The following is a 27,302-nucleotide window of genomic DNA, read 5'->3' on the forward strand; positions in this document are numbered from 1 at the left end:
TGGTGAAAATCCATCCTTACTAAAAATACAAAAATTAGCCGGGCCTGGTAATCCCAGGACAATTGGCATTGCAGAGGGGAAAGAAGGAAAGAAACTTTTTATCTATGGGATTATCAGGCAAAGAGAGGCTGTGGAATGTAACAGTAGTCGTATCAGGACTCAGGAGTGCATATCAAACTCAGGAGTGCAGTGGCATGATCTCAGCTCACTGCAACTTCTGCCTCCTGGGTCCAAGCAATTCTCCTGCCTCGGCCTCCTGAGTAACTGGGATTACAGGTTCCCACCACCACTCCTGGCTAATTTTTGTATCTTTAGTAGAGACAGGGTTTTACCATGTTGGCCAGGCTGGTTTCAAACTCCTAACCTCAAGTGATCTGTCTGCCTTGGCCTCCCAAAGTGCTAGGACTACAGGCATGAGCCACTGTGTTCCACTCCTGGCTAACTTTTGTATTTTTAGTAGAGATGGGGTTTCACTATGCTGGCCAGACTGGTCTCGAACTCCTGACCTCAAGTGATCTACCTGCCTCGGCCTCCCAAAGTGCTGGGATTACAGGCCTGAGCCACTGCGCCCAGCCAGAATCAGAAGACTCTTGAAAGAGTTCTGTCCACACGATCTTCACTTTCTCATGTTCACACCTGCAAGAACTCAGTTAAAACATTGGGGATACAGAAATGAGCAAAGAAGACAATAATAATTCCCACTACCTAGAATTAATACCTTTTTTTTTTTTGAGACAGAGTTTTGCTCTTGTTACCCAGGCTGGAGTGCAATGGCACAATCTTGGCTCACTACAACCTCCGCCTCCTGGGTTCAAGCGATCCTCCTGCCTCATCCTCCTGAGCAGCTGGGATTATAGGGACCTACCACCACGCCCAGCTAATTTTTGTAGTTTTAATAGAGGCAGGGTTTCACCATGTTGGCCAGTCTGGTCTTGAACTCCTGACCTCAGGTGATCTATTTGCTTCAGCCTCCCAAAGTGCTGGGATTACAGGTATTAGCCACCATGCCTGGCCATCATTACCTTTTAGAAGAAAAGTTACTCTGTTGTCATTATTATTAAGAATTCAAACAAGGGCCGGGCGCGGTGGCTCAAGCCTGTAATCCCAGCACTTTGGGAGGCCGAGGTGGGCGGATCACAAGGTCAAGAGATCGAGACCATCCTGGTCAACATGGTGAAACCCCGTCTCTACTAAAAATACAAAAAATCAGCTGGGCATGGTGGCGCGTGCCTGTAATCCCAGCTACTCAGGAGGCTGAGGCAGGAGAATTGCCTGAACCCAGGGGGCGGAGGTTGCGGTGAGCCGAGATCGCGCCATTGCACTCCAGCCTGGGTAACAAGAGCGAAACTTCGTCTCACACAAAAAAAAAAAAAAAAAAAAAAAAGAATTCAAACAAAATAGAAATATTAGGGTGAAATTTAAAAAAATTTACTATAATGCACATGAGGCAAAAATTTCATATATCTTTTTGGGTGGATGGATGGATACAGATAAATAGATGGAGGCAGAAACATAAATGAATTACTTTTTATAAAAATTGATTCATATTATAGAAGCTATGTATTTGTAAATTATTTTCTTTAATCCAAAAAAAGTTGAAAAGGGGGGGCTTTAATTTAATTATTTAACTTTTTTTCTTTAAAAAAATTTTTTTTTTTTTTTAAGACGGGGTTTCACCATCTTGGTCAGGCTGGTCTTGACCTCCCAACCTCAGGTGATCTGCCTGCCTTGGTCTCCAAAGTGCTTGGATTACAGGCATGAGCCACCACGCCCGGCCTAATTATTTAACTTTTATGAGGATTACTTAGATTCCTCCTCCCCCAAACTTTTTTTTTTTTTGAGACGGAGTTTCGCCCTTGTTGCCCAGGCTGGAGTGCAATGGCGCCATCTCGGCTCACCGCAACCTCCGCCTCCTGGGTTCAGGCAATTCTCCTGCCTCAGCCTCCTGAGTAGCTGGGATTACAGGCACGCGCCACCACGCCCAGCTAGTTTTTGTATTTTTAGTAGAGACGGGGTTTCACCATGTTGACCAGGATGGTCTCGATCTCTTGACCTCGTGATCCACCCGCCTCGGCCTCCCAAAGTGCTGGGATTACAGGCTTGAGCCACCGCGCCCGGCCCGAGGCTCAAGTTTTTAAAGAAAAAAAGGGCAAATCAGGGGAGGGGTGATTACCAAAGCGGTTTGTCAGGAATTCTCACTGGTTTGCAGAAATAACATTGCTTAGTAATTGGCTACACATTGTCCAACTATAGAGGGTGTGTGACATTTTATAGCTACTTGGTATCAGTCTAGCTCCCACGTAGCAAGTGGCTTTAAGAGGCAATTATTTAGCTCAGAGAGGAGTGATATGACTGCTGTTACATTCCAGAGCCTCTCTTTGCCTGCTAATTCCTTAGATAAAAAGTTTCATGTCTCCTTTCCACCCCCACAATGCCAGTTGTCCCAAAGATGTTTTTATGGTTTTATGATACAATCAAGGATCATGCAATACATACAGGTTTGTCTTTTTAGTTTCTTTTAATATAGAAAAGTTCCCTATCTCACTCCCTCCACATAATACTGACTTTTTGAAGAGCCTGGACCAGTTGTTTTGTGAAATGCCCCACATTTTGGATTGTCCAATTTATTTTTTGAAGTCTCAATTAACTTATTTTCTGCTATTTTCTAGCTGAAAGTTAGATCGAAAGAATTGATTTCATTTGGTTTAAACATTTTTTGGCAGTAATACTTGATACCCACCCTGGGTGTTTCATCTAGAATCGCATCAGGAGTGGCCACGGCGTGAGTCATGCTGGCTGCACTCGAAGAGTTATTTAGATGGGGAGTGCCATAGCACGCGTGTATGAAATTTAGTCTTAACTGAATTGAATGGAGAAAAGAGATAGAAGTTCAACTGAAAGAATTGTTGACTTTCGAATATATATTTCTTTATTACAAAGATTAATGTGTCTTAAAAGGGCCAGGTGTGGTGGCTAACTTTGTGAGGCCAAGGCAAGTGGATCATGAGGTCAAGAGATCGAGACCATCCTGGCCAACATGGTGAAACCCCGTCTCTACTAAAAATACAAAAATTAGCTGGATGTGGTGGTGTACGCCTGTAGTTCCAACTACTTGGGAGGCTGAGGCAGGAAAATTGCTTGAACCCAGGAGGCGGAGGTTGCAGTGGGCGGGGATTGCATCACTGCTCTCCAGCCTGGGAGACAGAGTGAAACTCCATCTCAAAAAAAAAAAAAAAGTCTTGAACGTTCCCTCTAAATTTAAGAGGTCTAAGATCAGTAAAAAAGTACTAAAAACCAGCCGGGCGCGGTGGCTCAAGCCTGTAATCCCAGCACTTTGGGAGGCTGAGGCGGGTGGATCACGAGGTCAAGAGATCGAGACCATCCTGGTCAACATGGTGAAACCCCGTCTCTACTAAAAATACAAAACATTAGCTGGGCATGGTGTCACGTGCCTGTAGTCCCAGCTGCTCAGGAGGCTGAGGCAGGAGAATTGCCCGAACCCAGGAGGCGGAGGTTGCGGTGAGCCGAGATCGCGCCATTGCACTCCAGCCTGGGCGAAACTCCGTCTCAAAAAAAAAAAAAAAAAAAAAAAAAAAAAATTAAAAACCTAAGGTCATTATGTTTCCTTTAGACCCGTGTTTCAGGTTTATTTTCATATTTTTTTGAGACGGAGTCTCACTCTGTCACCCACGCTGGAGTGCAGTGGCACGATCTCAGCTCACTGCAACCTCTGCCTCCCGGGTTTAAGAGATTCTCCTGCCTCAGCCTCTCTAGTAGCTGTGATTACAGGTGTGCGCCACCACACCTGGCTATTTTTTGTACTTTTCAGTATAGACGGAGTTTCACCATGTTGGTCAGGCTGGTCTCAAACTCCTGACCTCAGGTGATCCACCTGCTCAGCCTCCCAAAGTGCTGGGATTAGAGGCGTGAGCCACTGCATTGGCCTATTGAGTAGTTTAATAACTCAGTAAGGTGATTCAACTTTATAGGGTAGAATTCAATATAAAGTTCTGGAATATAGTCTTCTAAAGTTGAGGCCCAGTAACCAGCCCTGTATGATGGTGGTTTTCTGTCTTCCAGATTGATTGATCTTTTAGAGTTGTTTTCCTCTGCATGCACTATGATCACCTCAGGTGTCAATGATTCTATTTCCAGCAGTGGCCATTTAGCTCCTGGGTGTTTCTAGAGGTATTTCCTCATGTGGCAGTTAGGTTGTGGGGTCCTCAGTTGGTTTCCTTAGGTCTGCATGCTTTTTTTTTTTTTTTTTTTTTTTGAGAAGGAGTTTCGCTCTTGTTACCCAGGCTGGAGTGCAATGGCGCGATCTCGGCTCACCGCAGCCTCCGCCTCCTGGGTTCAAGCAATTCTCCTGCCTCAGCCTCCTGAGTAGCTGGGATTACAGGCATGCGCCACCACGCCCAGCTGATTTTTTGTGTTTTTTTAGTAGAGACGGGGTTTCACCATGTTGACCAGGATGCTCTCGATCTCTCGACCTCGTGATCCACCCGCCTCGGCCTCCCAAAGTGCTGGGATTACAGGCTGGAGCCACCACGCCCGGCCTCTGCATTTCTTTTAATCTCCTTTGACTGTTTCATCAAGTTAACTTTGAGCTCTTGTTTTTTTGGTTTTATTATTTCTGAGGTGTTGTGTGGCCTGAAGCAATTAGGAAGACTTCCTTCTCTTCCATGCATTTTATTTTCTTCTAGGCTGGGCTCTTTGTCTTGTCATCTGTGAGTCTTTTTGTTGTCGTTTCACTGTTTGTTTATTTCTTCAAAATTAATTAATTAATTAATTTTTTGGAGATAAAGCCTCACTGTGTCGCCCAGACTGGAATGCAGTGAGTGGCATGATCTCAGCTCACTGCTACCTCCACCTCCTGGGTTCAAGCCATTCTCCTGCCTCAGCCTCCCGAATAGCTGGGATTACAGATGCCCACCACCATGCCCGACTAATTTTTGTATTTTTAGTAGAGACGGGTTTTACCATATTTGGTCAGGCTGGTCTCGAACTCCTGATGTCAGGTGATCCACCCCCCTCAACATCTCAAAGTGCTGGGATTACAGGCGTGAACCACCGTGCCCAGCAGCTATGTGACCCTTTTTGTTGTTGTTTTACTGTTTGTTTATATTGTTGCCTTGTGATTTTGCTTCATGTGACAGGTTGTATTCTCAGAGGTGTAGGAAGTGTGTTGGAAAGTGATCCTGGGAAGCAGAATTAGGCAGAGGGAGAAGTCGAGCTCTGATGCAGTTACAGCAAAGGCCTCGTCCCAGGGGCTGTAGAGCCAGACTCCTCTGCAGAGCTGTCCTGAATTGGGGCTGGGCTGTAGCCGTTACACCCCTGCAGAGACCAACAGTTAAAATGCAGGCTATGCTCAGGGAGTATACATGCTACTATCAGACAGCTTTCTTCAGCAGAGGGCCCAGCTGGGGAATGGGTGCTTCTATGAGGAAGGAAGTGTATTGGTGGGGTGACCTACCACTCACTAGAGTTAATTTTATTTGCACGCTCTTACTGTTTAGCCATTCATTCTGTTTTCTCTGACAAGGTAGATTTGTTCTTTATTCTCTTCTTAGCCTGTCTGAGATAGGTGTGTTTCCCCTCCAACATGCAGATTGATGGCTGAGTTTTTTTTTTTTTTTTTTTTTTTTTTTGAGACGGAGTTTCGCTCTTGTTACCCAGGCTGGAGTGCAATGGCGCGATCTCGGCTCACCGCAACCTCCGCCTCCTGGGTTCAGGCAATTCTCCTGCCTCAGCCTCCTGAGTAGCTGGGATTACAGGCACGTGCCACCATGCCCAGCTAATTTTTTGTATTTTTAGTAGAGACGGGGTTTCACCACGTTGACCAGGATGGTCTCGATCTCTTGACCTCGTGATCCACCCGCCTCAGCCTCCCAAAGTGCTGGGATTACAGGCTTGAGCCACCGCGCCCGGCTGATGGCTGAGTTTTATGGGGTGTTCCAGCTTTGTAAGTAGCCTGAGAAGTGACTGGGAGCCAATGAAGGGTTGAGCCAGTGCAGGTGCGGTCCTGCCTTGTTAAATATGATGTGAGGTGGGGGTCAGGAGTCTGCATCCAAATCACCCAGTGCTGAAAGACCTGGGTTTGCTGAAAGATCTTTTCCCCACTGCTCTGCAGCAGCATCTGTATCATAAATCAGGTGCCCATATACGTGTGTCTCCGTCATGACCCCTGTTCTTCTCCACTGTCCCACTGGATTATCTTTGTGCAACTACCACACAGTCTCATTTATTGTAATTTGAAAATGGATTCTGACATCCATTAGAGTAATTCCTCTGATTTTGTTTCTCTTCAGGATTGTCTTGGGTGGTTTGTGCTCTTTGCCTTTTTTTCATTCAGGTTTAGGATCAGCTTGTCAGTTTCCACAAAATATCTGTTGATATTTCTGCTGAGATTGCATTGATTCTATAAATAAGTTTGGGGATAATGGACCTCACTACAATATCAAGTTTCCAACCCATGACCTGTATTTAGATCTTTAATTTTTAGAATACCGATGTATAATGTTTTATATAGATGCCTTTCTTGCAAATCTTTGATTATATTTGTTCCTGGGTATATTATCTTTTAAAACTAGTGTAATGACTCACTATGTAACTATTACCCAGAGTCCACAGCTTTGCTGCATTTGTATCCCTCTCCCACTCACTCCACTGTTGCCCCCCTAGAGTATTTTGAAGCAAATTAAAAACATATCATGTTTAGCTGGGCACAGTGTCTCCCGCCTGTAATCCCAGCACTTTGGAAGGCTGAGGCAGGCAGATAACTTGAGGTCAGGAGTTTGAGACCAGCCTGACCAACGTGGTGAAACTCCATCTCTACTAAAAATACAAAAATTAACTGGGCATGATGGCACAAGCCTGTAATCCCAGCTACTCAGAAGGCTGAGGCAGGAGAATCACTTGAGCCCGGGAGGCGGAGGTTGCGGTGAGCTGGGATTGCAGCAGTGTACTCCAGCCTGGGTGATAGAGTGAGGCTCCATCTCAAAAAAAAAAAAAAAAAAAAAAAATACACACACACACACACATACACACACACACACACACACGTTTACAAAATATATAATATATGTATGTATATATAGTTTAGCTAGGTGTGGTGGCATGTGCCTGTGGTCCCAGCTACTAGGGAGGTGGAGGTGGAAGGTTGGCATGAGCCATCACACCACTGCACTCCAGCCTGGGTGGCAGGAAGCTGAGGTGAGAAACCTTCTGAGCTCAGAAGGCTGAGACTCCAGTGAGCCGTGTTTACACCACTGCATTCCAGCTAGGGCAACAGAGCAAGACACGGTGTTAAAAATAAAATTTTAAAAAAGAAATAAACGAAAGTGAACAAGTTTGATAAAGTTTCATTTTCTCAGACTTTTTAATGACTTGTCTTTATTTATTATGTACTACCTTCAGACTGTTATCTTTGCTTAACTGATTTGTTGTTCTGTGTTCTTTGTAGTTTCCCGTCACCAATTTTCCTTGGAATTGGACAGGTGAGTGGAAAAATGGAATTAACTTCCCATTTTGTCATCAGTGTACATAATGACATTTTGTGTCCTTTTGTTTAAAGCTGTGGTTTGCAAATTTATTCAGCTGGCAGAGGACCAGAGGCTCATGGTACTCTTGGTGGGATAACAGGACTTATTTTATTTTGAGTCCACAATTTAGGAACACTTGTATTTATGGGAAAAGCAGCTGCTTATTTTAAGTTCCTTAACTGAATTTAATTACTCTAAAGCAGGGGAATACAAGACTCAAAGCCTCCAAGGCCTGGCGGGTAACACGAGTTGACTGAGCACTGGGTGGGAGACAGAATACTTGTCGCACTTAAAGTGTGAGGTTGATACTTAGTTTAAGCCACTGTGCCTGATAGGAAGAGGGTTGGGAGGTGGCATGGGACTCACCATGCTGCCCTTATTATTAGCATCGGGAGCTTTTCAAGAGAGAGTTTGAATTTTTTTGTTTCTTTAGACAGAGTTTTGCTCTTGTTGCCCAGGCTGGAGTGCAATGATGCGATCTTGGCTCACTGCAACCTCTGCTTCCCTGGTTCAAGAGATTCTCCCACCTCAGCGTCCTGAGTAGCTGGGATTACAGGCACTTGCCACCATGCCCAGCTATTTTTGTATTTTTAATAGAGAAGGGATTTCGCCATGTTAGCCAGGCTGGGCTCGAACTCTTGGCCTCAGGTGATCACCCACCTTGGCCTCCCAAAGTGCTGGGATTACAGGCATGAGCCACCACGCGTAGCTGAGAGTTTGAATTTTTTTTTTTCGAAACGGAGCCCAGGCTGGAGTGCAGTGGCACGATCTCGGCTCACTGCAACCTTTGCCTCCCAGGTTCAAGCAATTCTCCTGCCTCGGCCTCTCAAGTAGCTAGGATTACAGGCACGCGCCACCAGGCCCAGCTAATTTTTTGTATTTTTAGTAGAGACAGGGTTTCACCACGTTGGCAAGGCTGGTCTTGAACTCCTCACCTCGTGATCCACCTGCCTCGGCCTCCCAAAGTGCTAGGATTACAGGTGTGAGCCACTGCACCCGGCGAGAGTTTGAATTTTTACATCAAATCTTCAAATTCACAAATGCTGGCAACTGACTCAAGTTTTTATAAAACTCTCTGTGTGCCAAACAAAATGTTGGCAGTTTACTTCCTGGAGTTTGTGATTTTTGCTTTGAAGTACAACGATGAGCTTGGGTAAGCTTTCAAACTACGCCCATTTGGCAGTTTCTGAAATTTCCCATTCATGTTAATTTGTGGCTCATTTATTCTTGTGGTTGTATCCTGGTGATTTCCAGATAAACAAGTGTAACAGGCCCCAGTGTTTTTTGTTTGTTTGTTTTGATGTTGCTTTAATTTATAGAGGGAAAAGCTTAACGTTATGAAACTAATATCTGTTAACTAAATTTTTAATTGTGAATCTGGAAAAGCCTGTTGTTTATGTGGGTAAACATTATTCTGATTAAATGTCTTGCTAATAAGTAACTCTTTGCAGCATCATTTTAGGGAGAAAAATTATAAGAAGAATTTTCTTACGGTAAAAAAATTACCTTTATGTTACAATGTAAAAATATTAGAAAAAAGCACATTTAAAAAAAAATTCAGGCCGGGCATAGTGGCTCATGCCTATAATCCTAGCACTTTGAGAGGCCAAGGTGGGTGGATCACTTGAGGTCAGGAGTTCGAGAGCAGCCTGTACAACATGGCAAAACTCCATCTCTACTAAAAATACAAAAATTAGCCAGAAATCACTTGAACATTCACTGTGAGGCAGAGGTTGCAGTAAGCTGAGATTGCACCACTGCACTCCAGCCTGGGAGACAGAGCACGACTGAGTCTCAAAAAAAAAAAAAAAAAAAAAAAATCAGTGATAAGGTGCCTTTTGTAATCACCAAGTGAAATAAACTCATTACTCTTTAACTCACTGGCTTATACTCAATGGTAAAGCCTTTCTGATTTGCAATTTGTTGAGGGAAAAGGCCAGTCAGACCTAATTTTAAAAGTCTGAATTACATTTATTTTAAGTAAATGTTTGTACATTTATTTTATTTTATTGTTTTTTGACAGTGTCTGGCTCTGTTGCCTAGGCTGGAGTGCAATGGCATGATCTTGGTTCACTGCAGCCATGACCTCCTGGGCTCAAGTGATCCTCCTGCCCCAACCTCTCAAGTAGCTGGGACCACAGGCATGCACCACCACACTGGCTTCCTCCTTTTTTAAAATTTTTATTATTTATTTATTTTTAAATTTTTTTTTGAGATGGAGTTTCGCTCTTGTTACCCAGGCTGGAGTGCAATGGCGCGATCTCGGCTCACCGCAACCTCCGCCTCCTGGGTTCAGGCAATTCTCCTGCCTCAGCCTCCTGAGTAGCTGGGATTACAGGCATGCGCCACCACGCCCAGCTAATTTTTTGTATTTTTAGTAGAGACGGGGTTTCACCATGTTGACCAGGATGGTCTTGATCTCTCGACCTCGTGATCCACCCGCCTCGGCCTCCCAAAGTGCTGGGATTACAAGCTTGAGCCACCGCGCCCGGCCTAATTTTTTAAATTTTCTGTAGAGATAGGGTTTTGCCATGTTGCCTAGGCTGGTCTCGAAGGTCTGGGCTCAAGTGATCTGCCCACCTTGGCCTCCAAAGTGTTGGAATTATGGGCATGAGCCACTGTGCCTGGCAAATGTTATTGTATGTTTTTAAGAATTATAAAGTTATTGTATGTTTTTAAGAATTATAAGTACAAAGTACAGTTATAATTTAGGGTGGTCTTAATTACATAAATGTATGATAGATATGAAGTTTGTAAACTCAGGAGCAAGGTATGGGATTATAATCATGTTGAAGGAGTCTTAAATTTTTGCATTTTAATACAGAGAGAATTAAGTTCCAACACTTGCATGGAAGATGACATTAAATTCTTTAATTTCGGCCGGGCGCGGTGGCTCAAGCCTGTAATCCCAGCACTTTGGGAGGCCGAGGCGGGTGGATCACAAGGTCGAGAGATCGAGACCATCCTGGTCAACATGGTGAAACCCCGTCTCTACTAAAAATACAAAAAATTAGCTGGGCGTGGTGGCGCGTGCCTGTTCCCAGCTACTCAGGAGGCTGAGGCAGGAGAATTGCCTGAACCCAGGAGGCGGAGGTTGCGGTGAGCCGAGATCGCACCATTGCACTCCAGCCTGGGTAACAAGAGCGAAACTCCGTCTCAAAAAAAAAAAAAAAAAAAAATTCTTTAATTTCGTAATAATGATACGGAGTATTTCCGGTATACAGAGGGTACTCCAGATTCAGAGGATTTGAATGAGGCATTCTTGCTATACCAGCTAGACTGAAAAGTAAATCTCTCTTTAACCTTTTTTTCCTCTTTGTTAGTCTTCTATTTTATGGAAATAATGGACTTTTAAAAAATGTGCTTATGTGTGGAGTTTCTTTTAAAAGAATGTCCCTGTGCCTTTATGGGGGAAGATGACTGTATGTTTAGTGTACGGGAAGCAAGGTCCAGGATCAATGTGTCACCTCACTGACTCTGGTCACTTCTGTACATTTGTCACTGTCAGGGACACCACTCGCTTTCTCCTTCTGCCACAGTTCCGTTCCTAGAGCCCCTTGAGATAAGTCTATTTGATATTTTGTATATTTATTTTATTTTATTTATTTTTTTTGAGATAGAGTCTTGCTCTGTCACCCAGGCTGGAGTGCAATGGCATAATCATGGCTCGCTGCAGCCTTGACTTTCCAGGCTCAGGTGATCCTCCCACCTCAGTATCTTGAATAGCTGGGATCACAGGCACACGTCACCAAGACTGGCTAAGTTTTTGTATTTTTTGTAGCGATGGGTTTCATCATGTTACTTAGGCTGGTCTTGAGCTCCTAGGCTCAGGTGATCCTCCCACCTCAGTATCTTGAATAGCTGGGATCACAGGCACACGTCACCAAGACTGGCTAAGTTTTTGTATTTTTTGTAGCGATGGGTTTCATCATGTTACTTAGGCTGGTCTTCAGCTCCTAGGCTCAGGTGATGCTCCCACCTTAGCTTCCCAAAGTGCTGGAATTACAAGCATGAGCCACTGCACCGAGCTGATATTATCTTTTTTTTTTTTTGAGACAGTGGTGTGTCACTCTGTTGCCCAGGCTGGAGTGCAGTGGCGCAATCTTGGTTCACTGCAACCTCGGCCTCCTGGGTTCAAGTGATTCTCAGGCCTCAGCCTCCTGAGTAGCTGGAATTATAGGTGCCCACCAACATTCTTGTCTGATTTTTGTATTTTTAGTAGAGACGGGGTTTTGTCACTGGTCTCAAACTCCCAGCCTCAAGGGATCTGCCCGCCTCAGCCTCCCAAAGTGCTGAGATTATAGGTGTGAGCCACCTCACCCTGCCCGACATTACATTTTTTTGCCTAGAGTTCTGATGGAATCTGTACTGTGGCAAGAAAAACAATTTTAATATTCTAAGAAATCGTTATTTTTTCTGGAACCTGGAAAATGACTGTTTTGCCGCGTTTCTTTCTGATGAATGTGTTTGCTTCTGATAATGTCATTGCCCCGCAAGCAATCTGCAGACATCTTGCTGAAGGTTCTCTCTCCCCTTTTCTTCAGATGGCAGCCACCATAATGATACTGTATGTGTCCAAGCTCTATAAAATAATTCACTTCCCTGATTTTGATAAGAAAATTCCTGTAAAGGTATGTAATAAAAAGTATATACAACTGTGATGGAAGATGGGAAAATATACATTGGTTTTAGAGTACAGGTCCATTTCTTTTTTTATTATTTCTTTTTTATTTATTTTATTTTTTAATTTTTTTTAATTTTTTTTCTTGAGACGGAGTTTCGCTCTTGTTACCCAGGCTGGAGTGCAATGGCGCGATCTCAGCTCACCGCAACCTCCGCCTCCTGGGTTCAGGCAATTCCCCTGCCTCAGCCTCCTGAGTAGCTGGGATTACAGGCACGTGCCCACCATGCCCAGCTAATTTTTGTACTTATAGTAGAGACGGGGTTTCACCATGTTGACCAGGATGGTCTCGATCTCTTGAGCTCGTGATCCACCCGCCTCGGCCTCCCAAAGTGCTGGGATTACAGGCTTGAGCCACCACGCCCGGCCCTATTTTTTTTTATTTTTTAAGACGGGGTTTCACCATGTTGGTCAGGCTGGTCTTGAACTCCCGACCTCAGGTGTTCCGCCTGCCTTGGCCTCCAAAGTGCTTGGATTACAGGAGTACAGGTCCATTTCTATACACACTGTACTTCCTTCCTGCACTTGATAGAAACTTCTTTTTTTGTTTCAGACGGACTCTTGCTCTGTTGCCCAGACTGTAGTGCAATGGTGCGATCTCTGCGCACTGCAACCTCCGCCTCCTGGGTTCAAGTGATTCTCCTGTCTCAGCCTCCTGATTAGCTGGGATTACAAACACCTACCACCACACCTGGCTAATTTTTTTTTTTTTTTTTTTTGAGACGGAGTCTCACTCTGTCACCAGGCTGAAGTGTAGTGCATCTTGGCTCATTGCAACCTCTGACTCCCGGGTTCAAGTGATTTTCCGGCCTCAGCCTCCCTAGTAGCTGGGATTACAGGCAGGCACCACCATGCCCAGCTAATTTTTGTATTTTTAGTAGAGACGGGTTTCATCATGTTGGTCAGGCTGGTCTCGAACTCCTGACCTCAAGTGATCCGCCTACCTTGGCCTCCCAAAGTGCTGGGATTACAGGTGTGAGCTACCTACCGCTCCTGGCCAGGAAACTTCTTAATAAAGATTGTATATCATTCAGTTGTTCATTTATGTAATGGAATAGTAGTAAAAGTATATGCTTAACAACAGACATCAAATGAATGAATATTGTGACTGTGTGTCTTCTGAAGTGAGAGAACTCTAAATTAAGGGTTGGCAAACTTTTTTGGTAAAGTATCAGATCATCTCTTGTAATCATCCACCTCTGCCGCTGTACTATGAAAGTAGCCCTAGGTGACATTTAAATGGACTGATGTCTATGTGCTCTAGTAAAACTTTACTAACATAAACAAGAGCTGGGCTGGATTTGGGCCCTAGTTTACTGATTTCTGTTTTCAGTGTTCATTTTTAGCCCGGACTGACAAAAGCTCTGAGTGGAATGAAGGATGCAATTTGATATACATAGAAATACGGAGTTTTTTCCGTCATGGAACTAGAAACAAAATCTGCCATTCCTTCCTGGACTGTGGAATGGAACTAACATTTGTTGAACAGTTACTGGGTTCCAGACATTAGGGCAGGCATTTAGTTCTTGGACCAGTCCCATACATCAGGTGGGATTAAATGGATTATGACTATTTGGATTTGAATTAGACTGTCAGTTCCCTGAGGGTGAGGACCCCGTGTGGCTGGTTTGCTGCTGTTTCTCTAATGCTTGGAAAAATGTCAGCATCTAACGGTGGATTATTTATCAGACAGACTAAAGAAGACATGCTTACGGCATCAGTAATCGGGGAGCCCCGTGTGGTGGCTCATGCCTGTAATCCCAGCAACTCCGAAGGCCAAGGCAGGAGGATCACTTGAGGCCAGGAGTTGGAGATCAGTGTGGGCAGCATAGTGAGATGTTGTTTCAAAAAAAAAAAAAAAAAAATTGAGGGACATCCAGAAAGAGAAATAAAAGGTTGAAGTATATGAAAGCTGTCAACCTAATCATCATGAGAAAAAAACAGAAAATTGCTGGGCTTGATTACTCTTATTTATGGTATATTATACTTTTAAAATGGCAAAATCTGATCTATACATAGAGAAAAAGGCATCCTATTTGAATGTGTAGTTGAATGAATAATTAACCTTGTAAAACATTACTTAGGTCATGAAATGGGATCACAAAGTCTTCCTTACCCACTATCCTAACTTTTCTAAGAATAATTTTCTTACTTTCTTTGTAATTTTTCTAAATCTAGATGCATCCCTAAATTCTTACCTGCTTTTTAACTTGAGATAAAGGGAATACACTCTATGTTATTTTGTATCTTGCTTCTTTCACTTACTGTTACAATAGTGAAATTCATCTGTGTTGTGTGGCTGTATTCTTTTCATGTATGAATATACCACAATTTACTTATGTGTTCTATTGTTCATGGTAATTTGGATGTTTCCAGTTTGGGGGCTAGAAAAATAAGAAGTACCACTCGGACCATGCTTATAGTTGGACCCTGGTGTACATGTGTTACCCGGGGCTGCCATAACAAAATACCCCAAGCCGGGCGGCTTCAGCAACAGAAACGGATCTCCTCCCAGTTCTGGAGGCTGGAGTCCAGGACCAAGGTGCTGGCAGGGCTGACTTCTGGTGAGGCTTTGCTTCCTGGCTTGCAAATGCCACGTTCTCACTGTGTCCACAATGGCCTTACCTCTGTGTGTGCACTTCCTGGTATTTCTTCCACTTCTTTTTTTTTTTTCTGTTTTAATTTTCATTATTATTATTATTATTATTTTGAAACAGGGTCTAGCTGTGTTACCCAGACTGGAGTGCAGTGGTACATCTACAGCTCACTGCAGCCTCGAAATCCTGGGCTCAAGTGATCCCTCTGCCTCAGCCCCCCAGGTAGCTGGGACGGATGCATTTGCTACCATGCCTTGCTAATTACGTTTTTTTGTTTGTTTGTTTGTTTTGTTTTGTTTTGTTTTAAGAGACAGGGTCTCACTATGTTACCAGGGCTGGCCTTGAACTCCTGGGCTTAAGCTGTCTTCCCGCCTGGGCCTCCCAAAGTGTTATGATTACAGGTATCAGCCACTGTACCTGCCCTCTTCTCTTCGTATAGGGACACCAGTCCTGTTGGTCTAGAGCTCTGTCACTATGTCCTCATGTAACCTGAATTACCTTGGATGAGACCTCATCTCCAAATACAGTCACACTGGGGATTAGGCTTCAGCATATGAATTTGGGGAAAGACAAGATGCAGTCCATAACAATGCATATGAGTGAGGAATATGTCCACTAGGGAGTGGACCTGCTGGCTCCTGGGGTGTGCGTATCTTCAGCTTCCGTATGTGATGCTGAACTGTTCTTCATGGTGGCTGCAGCAGTTCACGTTCTGACAGGCATGCATGCAGGTCCCTGTTGCTTCAGATTCTTGCTATGCGAGTCATTTCAAATGTTGCCAATCTGGGCCGGGTGCGGTGGCTCACACTCATAATCCTAGCACTTTGGGAGACCGACGTGGGTGAATCACCTCAGGCTGGGAGTTCGAGACCATCCTGGCCAACACGGCAAAACCCTGTCTCTACTAAAATACAAAAAATTAGCCAGGCATGGTGGCAGGTGCCAGTAATCCCGTGTACTCGGGAGACTGAGGCAGGAGAACTGCTTGAACCTGGGAGGTCAAGGTTTCAGTGTGCCAAGATCACACCATTGCACTCCAGCCTGGGCAACTAGAGTGAAACTCTGTCTCAAATAAATAAATAAATAAATTTTGCTAATCTGGTGTGTCGTTAACATCTTATGGGCTTTAATTTGCATTTCCCTGATGACTAGTGAGGAGGAGCACCTTTTCTTTCTTTCTTTCTCTTTTTTTGTTTGGGATGCAAAATACAAAAAATCTCGCGCTGTTGCTCAAGCTGGACTGCAGTACGATCTCAGCTCACTGCAACCTCTGCCTCCTGGGTTCAAGCGATTCTCCTGCCTCAGCCTCCTGAGTAGCTGCGACTGCAGACATGTGCCAACATGCCTAGCTAATTGTTGTATTTTTAGTAGAGATGAGGTTTTGCTAGGTTGGCTAGGCTGGTCTTGAACTCCTGACCTTGTGATCTGCCTATGTCGGCCTCCCAAAGTGTTGGGATGCCACCACGACCTGCCAGAATTATTTTTTAATGCCTTTTTGAATATCCTCTCTGGTGAAGTATCTGCCACCATTTTTATATGTGTAGGAAAATGCCTGTTGGAGTTCTAACCAAATATTCATTCTTTTTTTTTTTTTAATTGAAGCTATTTCCTCTGCCTCTCCTCTACGTTGGGAACCACATAAGTGGATTATCAAGCACAAGTAAATTAAGGTAGAGTGCGGGATTATGGCTGTGCTGCCGATGGTACAAAGACCGAGTTTGATTTTGCCATTGATAACTGCTTGTACTACATATAGAAGACAATAATGTTTAGTAATTTAAGAAAGCAAGGTGGAGTTTTGAGTTTAATTTGTCGATGATTTTAGGAATGTTAAAAAGCTTATGTTTTGTATTATATTCAAGCCTGAACATAGTACCTGAGAGCTGTAACATTAAGGTAGAGAAAGTCTGATTTATTCAGTAGGATTGTTGGTATGAATGTGGTTTTGTGTGACTTTGGTTTCATGTCAGTTTTATAAGAGCAGGAAGATCCTCTCAGGCTTGGTGTAGACCAGGTTTGGTGCAGGGAAAAATAAATGGCAGATATTTTCAAGTGTGCTATGTAATTCTGAAATTTGCATCTACATTTATTTCCGTTTTTTTCTTTTTTTGTGAGACAGAGTCTCACTCTGTAGCCCAAGGTAGAGTTCAGTGGTGCTATATCAACTCACTGCAACCTCTGCCTTCTGGGTTCAAGTGACTCTCCTGCCTCAGTTTCCTGAGTAGCTGGGATCACAGGTGCCCGCCATCACGCCCGGCTAATTTTTGTATTTTTAGTAGAGATGGGGTTTCACCATGTTGGCCAGGCTAGTCTTGAACTCCTGACTTCAGGTGATCTACCTGCCTTGGCCTCCCAAAGTGCTGGGATTACAGGTGTGAGCCACCGTGCCTGGCCTATTTCAGGATCTTTTGTTTATGGGGCACATAATACCTTGTCCTTCTTGGAATGCTATTATATGGATCAGTTTCACTGTTAATGATTTTATAGGGTTGATCTCTTGTCCTTTCCTTACAAGGTTCACGATCAATATAAATTGTTTTAGCAGCTGTTGATAATCATTGTCTAAATTTATTATTTAATTACAAATCACAAAATAGTTACCTTCTGCCTTTATTGTCTAAACATTTTATTTTTCACTTTTTTTTTTTTGAGATGGAGTCTCACTTGGTTCCAGCCTGGAGTGCAGTGGCACAATCTCGGTTCACTGCAATCTCTGCCTCCCGGGTTCAAGTGATTATCCTGCCTCAGCCTCCCAAGTAGCTGGGATTCCGTGCCTGCCACCGTGCCCAGCTAATTTTTGTACTTTCAGTAAAGACGGGGTTTCAGCATGTTGGCCAGGCTGGTCTCGAACTCCTGACCTCAAGTTCTCTGCTGGTCTTGGCCTCCCAAAGTGCTGGGATTACAGCCACCGTGCCTGGCTTAAACTTTTTCAATAAGGACAAATTTTCATGACTTCATATAGGAAAAGCAGGATAAAAACTTCCTTTATCAATGTTCAGACTATTAAGTTAGTGTCCTGACACCTTCATTAGTGACCGGGGAGGGTTGTTTTTGTTCGCTGTTTTTTCCTATCATGGATTTAAGGTTTTTCATTTACTTGTTACAAGTCCTTTATCAAATATGTGTTTTGCAAATTTTTCTCCCTAGTTTGTGGCTTATCTTTTTGTTTAATTAACACTGTCTTTCACAGAGCTGAAGTTTTAAATTTTTTTCGAGATGGAGTCTCGCTCTGTCGTACTGGCTGGAGTGCAGTGGCACCATCTCGGCTCACTGCAACCTCCGCCTCCCGGGCTCAAGCAGTTCTCCTGCCTCAGCCTCCCGAGTAGCTGGGGCTACAGACGCGTGCTACAACGCCCAGCTAATGTTTGTATTTTTATTTTTATTTATTTATTTTTTTAACACCTATTATGCCATGAATTCATAGGGAATAGGGTCCAGCAGCTCAGGCCCCTTCCCAGTGGTTCTCACAAAGCGTGCTTCTCTGGGTGGGGCAGGCTGGCGCTTCCGTTGGACCAGGTGCCTTTCTCTTTGGCTTCTTTCTTTTTCCGATCATTTTCCTTCACACGCTTTAGGAAGCTGTCTCGGCTCTTAGAGTGCTCGATGTGCTCAATACGCCCATTACTTCTCTTGGCAACAATCTTGCCCTTAACTTGTTGGTTTACAGCAATGCCAACAGCACGCAGGGGAACATTGCAGACCCTTCCGGTTTTGCCATGATAGCATTTGTGGGGCATTCCTTTCTGAACCGTACCCATTCCCTTGGTGTCTACAATATCACCTTTCTTACAGATTCGCATATACGTGGACAACTCCATGTTTTCTAAAAGGCCTGGAGAACACGTATCGAGCGCCTCTCCTCTTTCCCTTTGTGTTCGTCATTTTGGCGAATTACTGGAAGATGGCGGTTCAAGTTTGTATATTTAGTAGAGACAGGATTTCACTGTGTTAGCCAGGATGGTCTCGATCACGTAACCTCGTGATCCACCCACATTGGCCTCCCAACCAAAGTGCTGGGATTACAGGCGTGAGCCACCACACCTGGCCTTGAAGTTTTTAATTTTAATGAAGTTCACAATCAATTTTTTTCTTTCATGAATTATGCTTCTGGTGTTGTATTTGAAACTCATCCTCCAACCAAGATCACCCAGATTTTCTATGCTATCTTCCAGATTTTTTATAGTTTACATTTTACATTTAATTCTCTACCAATTTGCCTACTGTAGACATCTCATATAAGTGGATTTGTACAATAGTTTTGTCTTTTTTTGTCTGATTTATTCACTTACATCATATTTTCACGGTTTATCCAGGTTATATTAGGTATCAGAATTTAATTCCTTTTTCAGGCTGATTTGTATTTCATTGCAGGTATATATATTACATTTTGTTTATCCGTTTATAAAAATGTTATTTCTTTATTTTTTGAGGCAGGGTCTCGCTTCATTATGCAGGCTGTAGTGCAGTAATGCTATCATAACTCACTGCAGCCTCAGCCTGCTGGGCTCAAGCCATTCTCCTATCTCAGTCTCCTGAGTAGCTGGGGCTGCAGGTGTGTGCCACCATGCCAGGCTTATTTTTATATTTTTGTAGAGACTAGGTCTCACCATGTTGCCCAGGCTGGTCTTAAACTCCTGAGCTCAAGCAATCTGCCTGTCCCGGCCTCCCAAAGTGTTGGGATTTCAGGAATGAGCCACTGTGCCTAGCCTAGAAAAGTTTTTAAATTTTTATGAATTCCAGTTTTTCTATTTTTAATGTTTTGTTGCTTGTGTTTTTGATGTTTTATCTAAGGCTTTGCCTAACCCAAGGGTCACAAAGATTTACTCCTATACTTTCATCTAAGAATTGTATAGTTTTGGCTTCTATATCCAGGTCTTTAATACATTTCAGTTAATTAAAAAATTATTTGTTTTAAGTGATGGGGCCTTTCTATGTTGCTCTGTTACCCAGACTCAAATGCTGTAGCTATTCACTGGTACAGTCATGGCTCACTGTGCCCTGAAACTCCTGGGTTCAAATGATTCTCTACCTCAGCCTCCCGATTACCTGGGACTACAGGCACATGCCACAGAACCCAGCTCGTGGGTTAATTTTTTATATGGTGTGAGATAGAAGTTCAGATTCATTTTTTCGCATGTGATACCAGTTGTCACAGCACCATGTGTTAAAAAGACTGTTGTTTTTCCATTGTATTGTCTTGGCAGCCTGGTTGAAAATCAATTGATCGTAATTTTAAGAGTGTATTTCTTGACTCTCAATTCTATTCTATTGATTGCATATCTATCTTTATTATTATTTTTTTGAGACAGGATCTTGATCTGTCACCCAGGCTGGGTGTGGTAGCACTGTCGCCACCGACTACAGCCTTGACCTTCCAGGCTCACGAGATCCTCCCACCTCAGCCTCCCAAGTAGCTGGGACCACAGGTGCGCCCCACTACATGTGGCTAATAATTTTTTTATTTTATTTTTCGTAGAGACAGTGTTTCACCGTGTTGCCCAGGCTGGTCTTAAACTCCTGGGACCAAAGGATCTGCCTGCCTCAGCCTCCTCAACTGCTGGGATTATTGGCATGAGCCACCATGCCCGGCCATATCTATTTTTATATCTTTAAACCAGTACTAGCTAGTTTTGATTGCTGTAACTTTGTATTAAATTTTGACATGGAAAGTATGAGTGCACCAACTTTGTTCTTTTTCAAGATAGTTTTGATTTTTTGATTCCCTTGCATTTCCTTATTAATCTTAAAATTAGCTTGTTAATTTCTGCAAAAAAAAAAAAAAAAAAAAAAAAAAAGATCAAGCCAGCTAAGATTTGATAGGGATTGTGTTTAATCTGTGACTTAGTTTGTTAGTGTTGCTGTAAAGGACTACCTGAGGCTGGGTAATTTATGAAGAAAAGAGGTTCATGTGCTTCACAGTTGTGCAGGCTGTGCAAAAATCGTGGTACCAGCATCTGCATCTGGTGAGGGCCTCAGGCTGCTTCCGCTCCTGGGAGAAGGGGAAGGGGAGCCAGTGTGTGCAAAGATCCCGTGGCAAGAGGGGGCAGGTGCTATCAGGCTCCTCTAACAATCAACTTTCATGGGAACTCTAGTTTGAGACAGGTGTTCCCTCTGTTGCCCAGGCTGGTCTCGATCTCCCGGCCTCAAGCAATTCTTCCACTTCAGCCTCCCAAAGCGCTGGGATTATAGGCATGAACCACCGTCCTTGGCTTCTTTAATTTTTTTAAACAATGCTTTGTAGTTTTCTCCACACAAGTCTTATGCTTCTTTTGGTCAAAATTGTTTCTAAGAATTTTATTCTTTTTGATGCTTTTGATGCTATTGTTGATGAAATTGCTTTGCTAACTTCTTTTTTTTTTGATACGGAGTCTCGCTCTGTCACCCAGGTTGGAGTGCAGTGCTGTGGCCTTGGCTTACTGCAACCTCTGCCTCCCAGGTTCAAGCAATTCTTCTACCTTAGCCGTCTGAGTAACTGGGATTACAGGCATGCAAAACTACGCCCAGCTAATTTTTTGTATTTTTCATATAGGTAAGGTTTCACCATGTTAGCTAGGCTGGTCTCAAACTCCTAACCTCAAGTCATCCACCCACCTCGACCTCCCAAAGTGTTGGGATTACAGGCATGAGCCACTGTGCCTGGCCTAATTTCATTTTTGGATTACTCATTGCTAGTGTATATTTAGAGTTGACTTTTTTTTTTTTTGAGACGGAGTTTCGCTCTTGTTACCCAGGCTGGAGTGCAATGGCGCGATCTCGGCTCACCGCAACCTCCGCCTCCTGGGTTCAGGCAATTCTCCTGCCTCAGCCTCCTGAGTAGCTGGGATTACAGGCACGCGCCACCATGCCCAGCTAATTTTTTGCACCTTTAGTAGAGACGGGGTTTCACCATGTTGACCAGGATGGTCTCGATCTCTTGACCTCGTGATCCACCCGCCTCGGCCTCCCAAAGTGCTGGGATTACAGGCGTGAGCCACTGCGCCCGGCGCCATAAGTATATATTTTAAGGCAGTATAGCCTCATTACATAAAATTTGGGGAAGAATATCACCCATAATTCTACCCTTTAATACACAATTTTAAATACTCATTTTCAGCCCAGGGTGGTGGCTCACACCTGTAATCCTAGCACTTTGGGAGGCCAAGGCGGGTGGATCACCTGAGATCAGGAGTTTGAGACCAGCCTGGCCAATGTGTTGATACCCTGTCTCTACTAAAAATACAAAAATTAGCCGGGTGTGGTACTAGGTGCCTGTAATTCCAGCTACTTGGGAAGCTGAGGCAGGAGAATCGCTTGAACCTGGGAGGCGGAGGTTGCAGTGAGCTGAGATCGTGCCACTGCACTGCACAGCCTGGGAGACAGAGTGAGACTTTATCTCTAAATAAATAAATAAATAATCATTCGCAGCCTTTATCCGTATACAGAATGTATCTTGTAACAGTTGTAGACCGTACATGGTTTTGTATCCATTTGTTTTATTTAATATTCATTCTTTAGTAGTATTTGTATTATAGAGTTATAATGTCACGTTCCCTCAAGTACGTATCCTAATTTATTTAACCATTGTGATGCTGTCTGACATTTATGTTTTCCTGATGTTTTTCCCACAGACACTGCAGTGACATCATTTATGCATGTGTTTTTTTCCCTTTCTTTAGATTATTACCTTAGAATAAGTTTCCTAACAAGAAGTAATTAGGCCTTTTTTTTTTTTTTTTTTTGAGACAGAGTCTTACACTGTTGCCCAGGCTGGAGTGCAGTGGCGCGATCTTGGCTCACTGCAACCTCCATCTCTCGGGTTCAAGCGAGTCTCCTGCCTCAGCCTCCTGAGTAGTTGGGACTGTAAGTGCCCACCACCACACCCGGCTAATTTTGGTACTTTTAGTATAGATGGGGTTTCACCATGTTGGCCAGGGTGGTCTCGAACTCCTGACCTCAAATGATCCACCTGTCTTGGCCTCCCAAAGTGCTGGGATTATAGGCGAGAGCCACTGCTCCCAGCTGGTCAGGACCATTTAATGATTGCTGATGTGTATGCCTGACTGGATTTGTCGAACGATGTATCAGTTCACATTGTGAAGTAGTTTCAGCACAACCTTTAGGATGGTTGGACAGTATGGTGTTTTAAATTGCCAAGTGAAGACTGGGTGCAGTGGCTCACACCTGTAATCTCAGTGCTTTGGGAAGCTGAGTCAGATGGGTTACTGAGGTCAGGAGTTTCAGACCAGCCTGGCAGAAGAATTGCTTAAATCTGGAAGGCAGAGGTTGCAGTGAGCCAAGATTGCGCCACTGCACCGCAGCCTGGGCAACAGAGTGAGACTCTGTCACCAAAAATAAAAAATAAATAAATTGCTAAGTGAAAGTGGTATGAAATTAATCTCCATGTATTATTTTTTTTATTATTCCATGTGATTTGTTGATGGTAAATGTGAAAATTGTTTTGGAAAATTAATAAGCTTAATTAAAAATATATAACATGTAAAAGAAAAAACCACTCAGCCAACCCGGTGTCTGATACTTCGCTCTTTTCCTGGCAGCCTGCCGATGTTCACCGTGCTCAGGAAATTCACCATTCCACTTACCCTACTGCTGGAAACCATCATACTCGGGTGACTTTGTTTGTCCTCTGTTCTTCCAGTGTGTCTCCCATCGCCTGCATTTCTTTTGCCCAGCAAATTCTAGTGGCCGTTGCTAGTTGCAATAATTTGAGGACAAATGGTTTATTCACTTAACGGTAGTTGCTGCTTCTGGGATTCCCTAAGAACTTAATGAGGGATTTTTTAAAAGTTGTAATTTTACTGTAGCCAAATAATACATGTTTATGGTAAAAAATCATAAGAAAGAAAGAAGAAAAACACTCCAAAACAGGCATGAATATGTATCAGCACTTGTTTAGTATATAAACTTTCTCCTGTTTCCTGAGCCAGATGGAATATATACCAGTTTTCGGACGCCAAAGAGAAATTGTCCATGTGTACATACAGGATAGGTGGCAGGGTATTGGGATGTCAGTTCTGACGCAGTGATTATAATATATCAGAAGAAATTAATTTTTATATTGTTGGTATAAAATTTCTCACAAGGATATTTAGTCTGATATCTAAAAAGGTGATTCTTGATTTTGCTGGAAGGATTATTAGAAATGAATTTTGGCCGAGTGCGGTGGCTCACACCTGTAATCCTAGCACTTTGGGAGGCCAAGGCAGGTGGATCATGAGGTCAAGAGTTCCAGACCAGTCTGTCCAAGATAGTGAAACCTCATCTCTACTAAAAATGCAGAAATCAGCTGGGCATGGTGGCGGATGCCTGTAATCCCAGCTACCTGGGATGCTGAGGCAGGGAAATGCTTGAACCCGGGAGGGGGAGGTTGCAGTGTGCCAAGATCGCGCCACTGCACTTTAGCCTGGGCAACAGAGTGAGATTCCATCTCAAAAAAACAAACAAACAAACAAACAAAAAACCAAAAAAAAACCTTTCGTTGGTGGTTCAGTGTTTTAAGCCCTTGTGTTGAATTTTATCTTAATCTTTGAATACTCACTCTCAGTCCGTACAAACTAGCTCCACCAGCAGGACTGCTTCTGTATTTTATCCCAATATCTCTCTAGTGAGAACTGAGAAATCAGTTTGTAATTAGATTAAGAAAACTGCTTCAGAAATAATGTAAAGTTAGTCTGACTTTGAAGCACCTTTAGTTCTTTCTCTACATCAAGTACAGTCTACTAGATGTTAACTATAAAGCTGTTTACGTCTATTTTCAATTTGCTTAAAAAATGCAATCGTATGTCAATGCTCTCCTCCCTGCTCCCTTTCCTTTCTTATTCACGTGTTTATTGCAGGAAGCAGTATTCGCTGAGCATCATCGTCAGTGTCTCTGCCATCGTTCTTGGTGCTTTCATAGCAGCTGGGTAAGACTTTGGACTGTTTCTCCTGCTCAATAACTTCTTTGTGTCTTTGACAATAGGCCCAGCCCCATCCTCAGTTTTTCATTTTCCATCTGGCTGCAGCTGAATTGAGCAGCTAAGAGACAAATCTGTTGAAATTAGCGGAATCCCCATGTGTTCCTGTGGAAGTCAAAGTGGGTCCCATGTTGGCCAGGAACTTTCTGAGAATATATGAGGAGAGCATGGCGAGATGTTAATATCGCTTTTCTTAACAAAAAGCAGCGAACTGTCTACGGTTCTTACCGAATGCGTGCCTTCAATATCACAACTTTACTCGAGAAGCTTGTAGGCATGTGATTAACAATCGCAGACTTACAAAGCCTTTGTGTGCTGATATATTTTATTATTCCATGATACCTTTGCAGTGGCTATTTCCGATGGTAGAATGCTAAATGTATTTGTATTTTTGGGATATGAGCCACAATACTGGTGCACAACTACTACTTTAATAATTATTTTGTAAAAGGAATAATGAGGACTCTAAGGCTTCATGTGCAGGCAGGTGCTCAGATTCCTCTGTTATAGAATGGTGGACAGTGCATGTGAATAGTTACATTCCCTGGGTTCAAAACTGAGCTGGAGGCTGGGTGTGGTGGCTCACCCTATAATCCTAGCATTTTAGGAGGCCTAGGTGGAAAGATCACTTGAGCCCAGGAGTTTTAAGACCAGCCTGGGCAGCAGACCCTATCTCTACAAAAAAATAAAAATAAAGAAAATTAGCCTGGCATGGTGTTGTATGCCTGGAGTCTCAGCTACTCTGGAGGTTGAGGCAAGATCTCTTGGGCCCAGGAGTTGGAGGTTACAGAGAGCAATGATTGCTTCACTGCACTCCAGCCTGGGCAACAGAGTAAGATACTGTCTCTAAGAAAAAATAAAATCATGCTTATTGTCGTTATAAATGTATTTAGTCCATTGTGTAGACTAGGGTTGATTACTTCCATTTCACCTGTACCTTTCTGTTCCCTAGTCCTGGCTGTGGGTTGAAAGCTGGCCCTGTAGTCCCAGCGTTCTGGTTCATGCCACGGGTATAGTGCCAGCACACACTAGACAGCAGTGCTCAGAGCCTGGTCTAGTCATGATAAGCTTTTTTTGGAATGAAATTTTATGAGTAAAGAAGTTAAGGCCGGGCACGGTGCCTCACGCCTATAATCCCAGCACTTTGGGAGGCCGAGGCGGGCAGATTATGAGATCAAGAGATCGAGATCAACCTGGCCAACATGGTGAAACCTGGTCTCTACTAAAAAATACAAAAATTAGCTGGGCGTGGTGGCGCACGCCTGTAGTCCCAGCTACACGGGAGGCTGAGGCAGGAGAATTACTCGAACCTGGAAGGTGGCGGTTGAAGTGAGCCAAGATCGCGCCACAGTACTCCAGCCTGGGTGACGAGAGCAAGACTCCATCTCAAAAAAAAAAAAAAAAAAAAAGTAAAGGAATAAAAGAATGGCTACTCCATAGAGCACCCTGAGGGCTGCTGGTTGCCCATTTTAATGGTTATTTCTTGATGATGTGCTAAACAAGAGGTGGATTATTCATGCCTCCCTTTTAGACCACGTAAGGTAACTTCCTGACATTGCCATGGCATTTGTTAACTGTCATGGCGCTGGTCGGAGTGTGGCATGAGGACGACCAGTGGTCACTCTCGTCGCCATTTTGGTTTCATGGGTTTTTGGCCAGCTCCTTAACTGCCACCTGTTTCGTCAGTAAGGTTTTTTTTTTTTTTAATCAACAAGGTCTTTATGGCCTGTATTTTGTGCCGACCTCCTATCTCATCCTGTGACTTAGAATTCCTTAACAGTCTAGGAATGCAGCCCAGTAGGCTTCAGCCTCATTTTACCCAGCTGCCCTGTAAGATGGAGTTGCTCTGGTTCACATGCCTCTGACAGTCCAGCACTTTGGGAGGCCCAGGTGACAGGATTGCTTGAGCCCAGGAGTTCAAGACCAGCCCTGGCAGCATAGTGAGTCCTGTCCCTACAAAAATAAATATATAAAAAATTAGCCGGGCATGGTGGCACATGCCTGTAGTCCCGGCTACTCAGGAGACTAAGGTGGGAGGATCGCTGGAACAACTGCAGGGGTTACATAAATCTTCTGTAATTGATTAAATAAGTAAATTCTTCAGAAACGTCTGTGCTGTCGCCACTAGCCTTAACAAACAGTGGGTAAGCCACCTGACAGTGGTCCCAGCTTCTGAGAGTGGGAACCGCACTGCTGGGAACTTCTGGTCCCCTGCAGCTCTCTGAGGAGGTGGGCCCCCCCCCCATATCCTGTCCCCTCACTCAGCTCTGCCATCTCAGGGGCGCCAGACTCTGCTGTTCTTCTCTCTGAACCACATGTGGGTAGGTAAGAGATTTGGAGGACCCTTATTTTGGAGAAAATCCTTTTTTTTTTTGAGACGGAGTTCCGCTCTTGTTACCCAGGCTGGAGTGCAATGGCGCGATCTCGGCTCATTGCAACCTCCGCCTCCTGGGTTCAGGCAATTCTCCTGCCTCAGCCTCCTGAGTAGCTGGGATTACAGGCACACGCCACCATGCCCAGCTAATGTTTTGTA

General features: G+C 43.8%; 1 protein-coding gene across 7 annotated transcripts in view; it reads left to right on the top strand.

Annotated features, from left to right (window-relative positions):
- The window catches only part of SLC35D2 (solute carrier family 35 member D2), a 62,518-nt gene that overhangs the window by 6,760 nt on the left and 28,456 nt on the right, over positions 1–27,302 (top strand). For 3 of the 7 annotated variants that reach the window (XM_074395591.1, XM_074395592.1, XM_074395594.1), the window contains exons 2-7: positions 7,463–7,496; positions 12,086–12,172; positions 14,940–15,041; positions 16,422–16,489; positions 23,351–23,422; positions 24,650–24,718. In XM_074395591.1, the coding sequence (XP_074251692.1) occupies positions 7,463–7,496; positions 12,086–12,172; positions 14,940–15,041; positions 16,422–16,489; positions 23,351–23,422; positions 24,650–24,718 (432 nt within the window). The remainder of the gene's footprint in view (positions 1–7,462; positions 7,497–12,085; positions 12,173–14,939; positions 15,042–16,421; positions 16,490–23,350; positions 23,423–24,649; positions 24,719–27,302) is intronic. The other 4 variants (XM_039475246.2, XM_074395593.1, XM_074395595.1 and 1 more) reach the window with 4 other exon arrangements.

Source organism: Saimiri boliviensis, chromosome 2 (assembly GCF_048565385.1).
Source record: "Saimiri boliviensis isolate mSaiBol1 chromosome 2, mSaiBol1.pri, whole genome shotgun sequence".
Classification (NCBI taxonomy): domain Eukaryota; kingdom Metazoa; phylum Chordata; class Mammalia; order Primates; family Cebidae; genus Saimiri; species Saimiri boliviensis.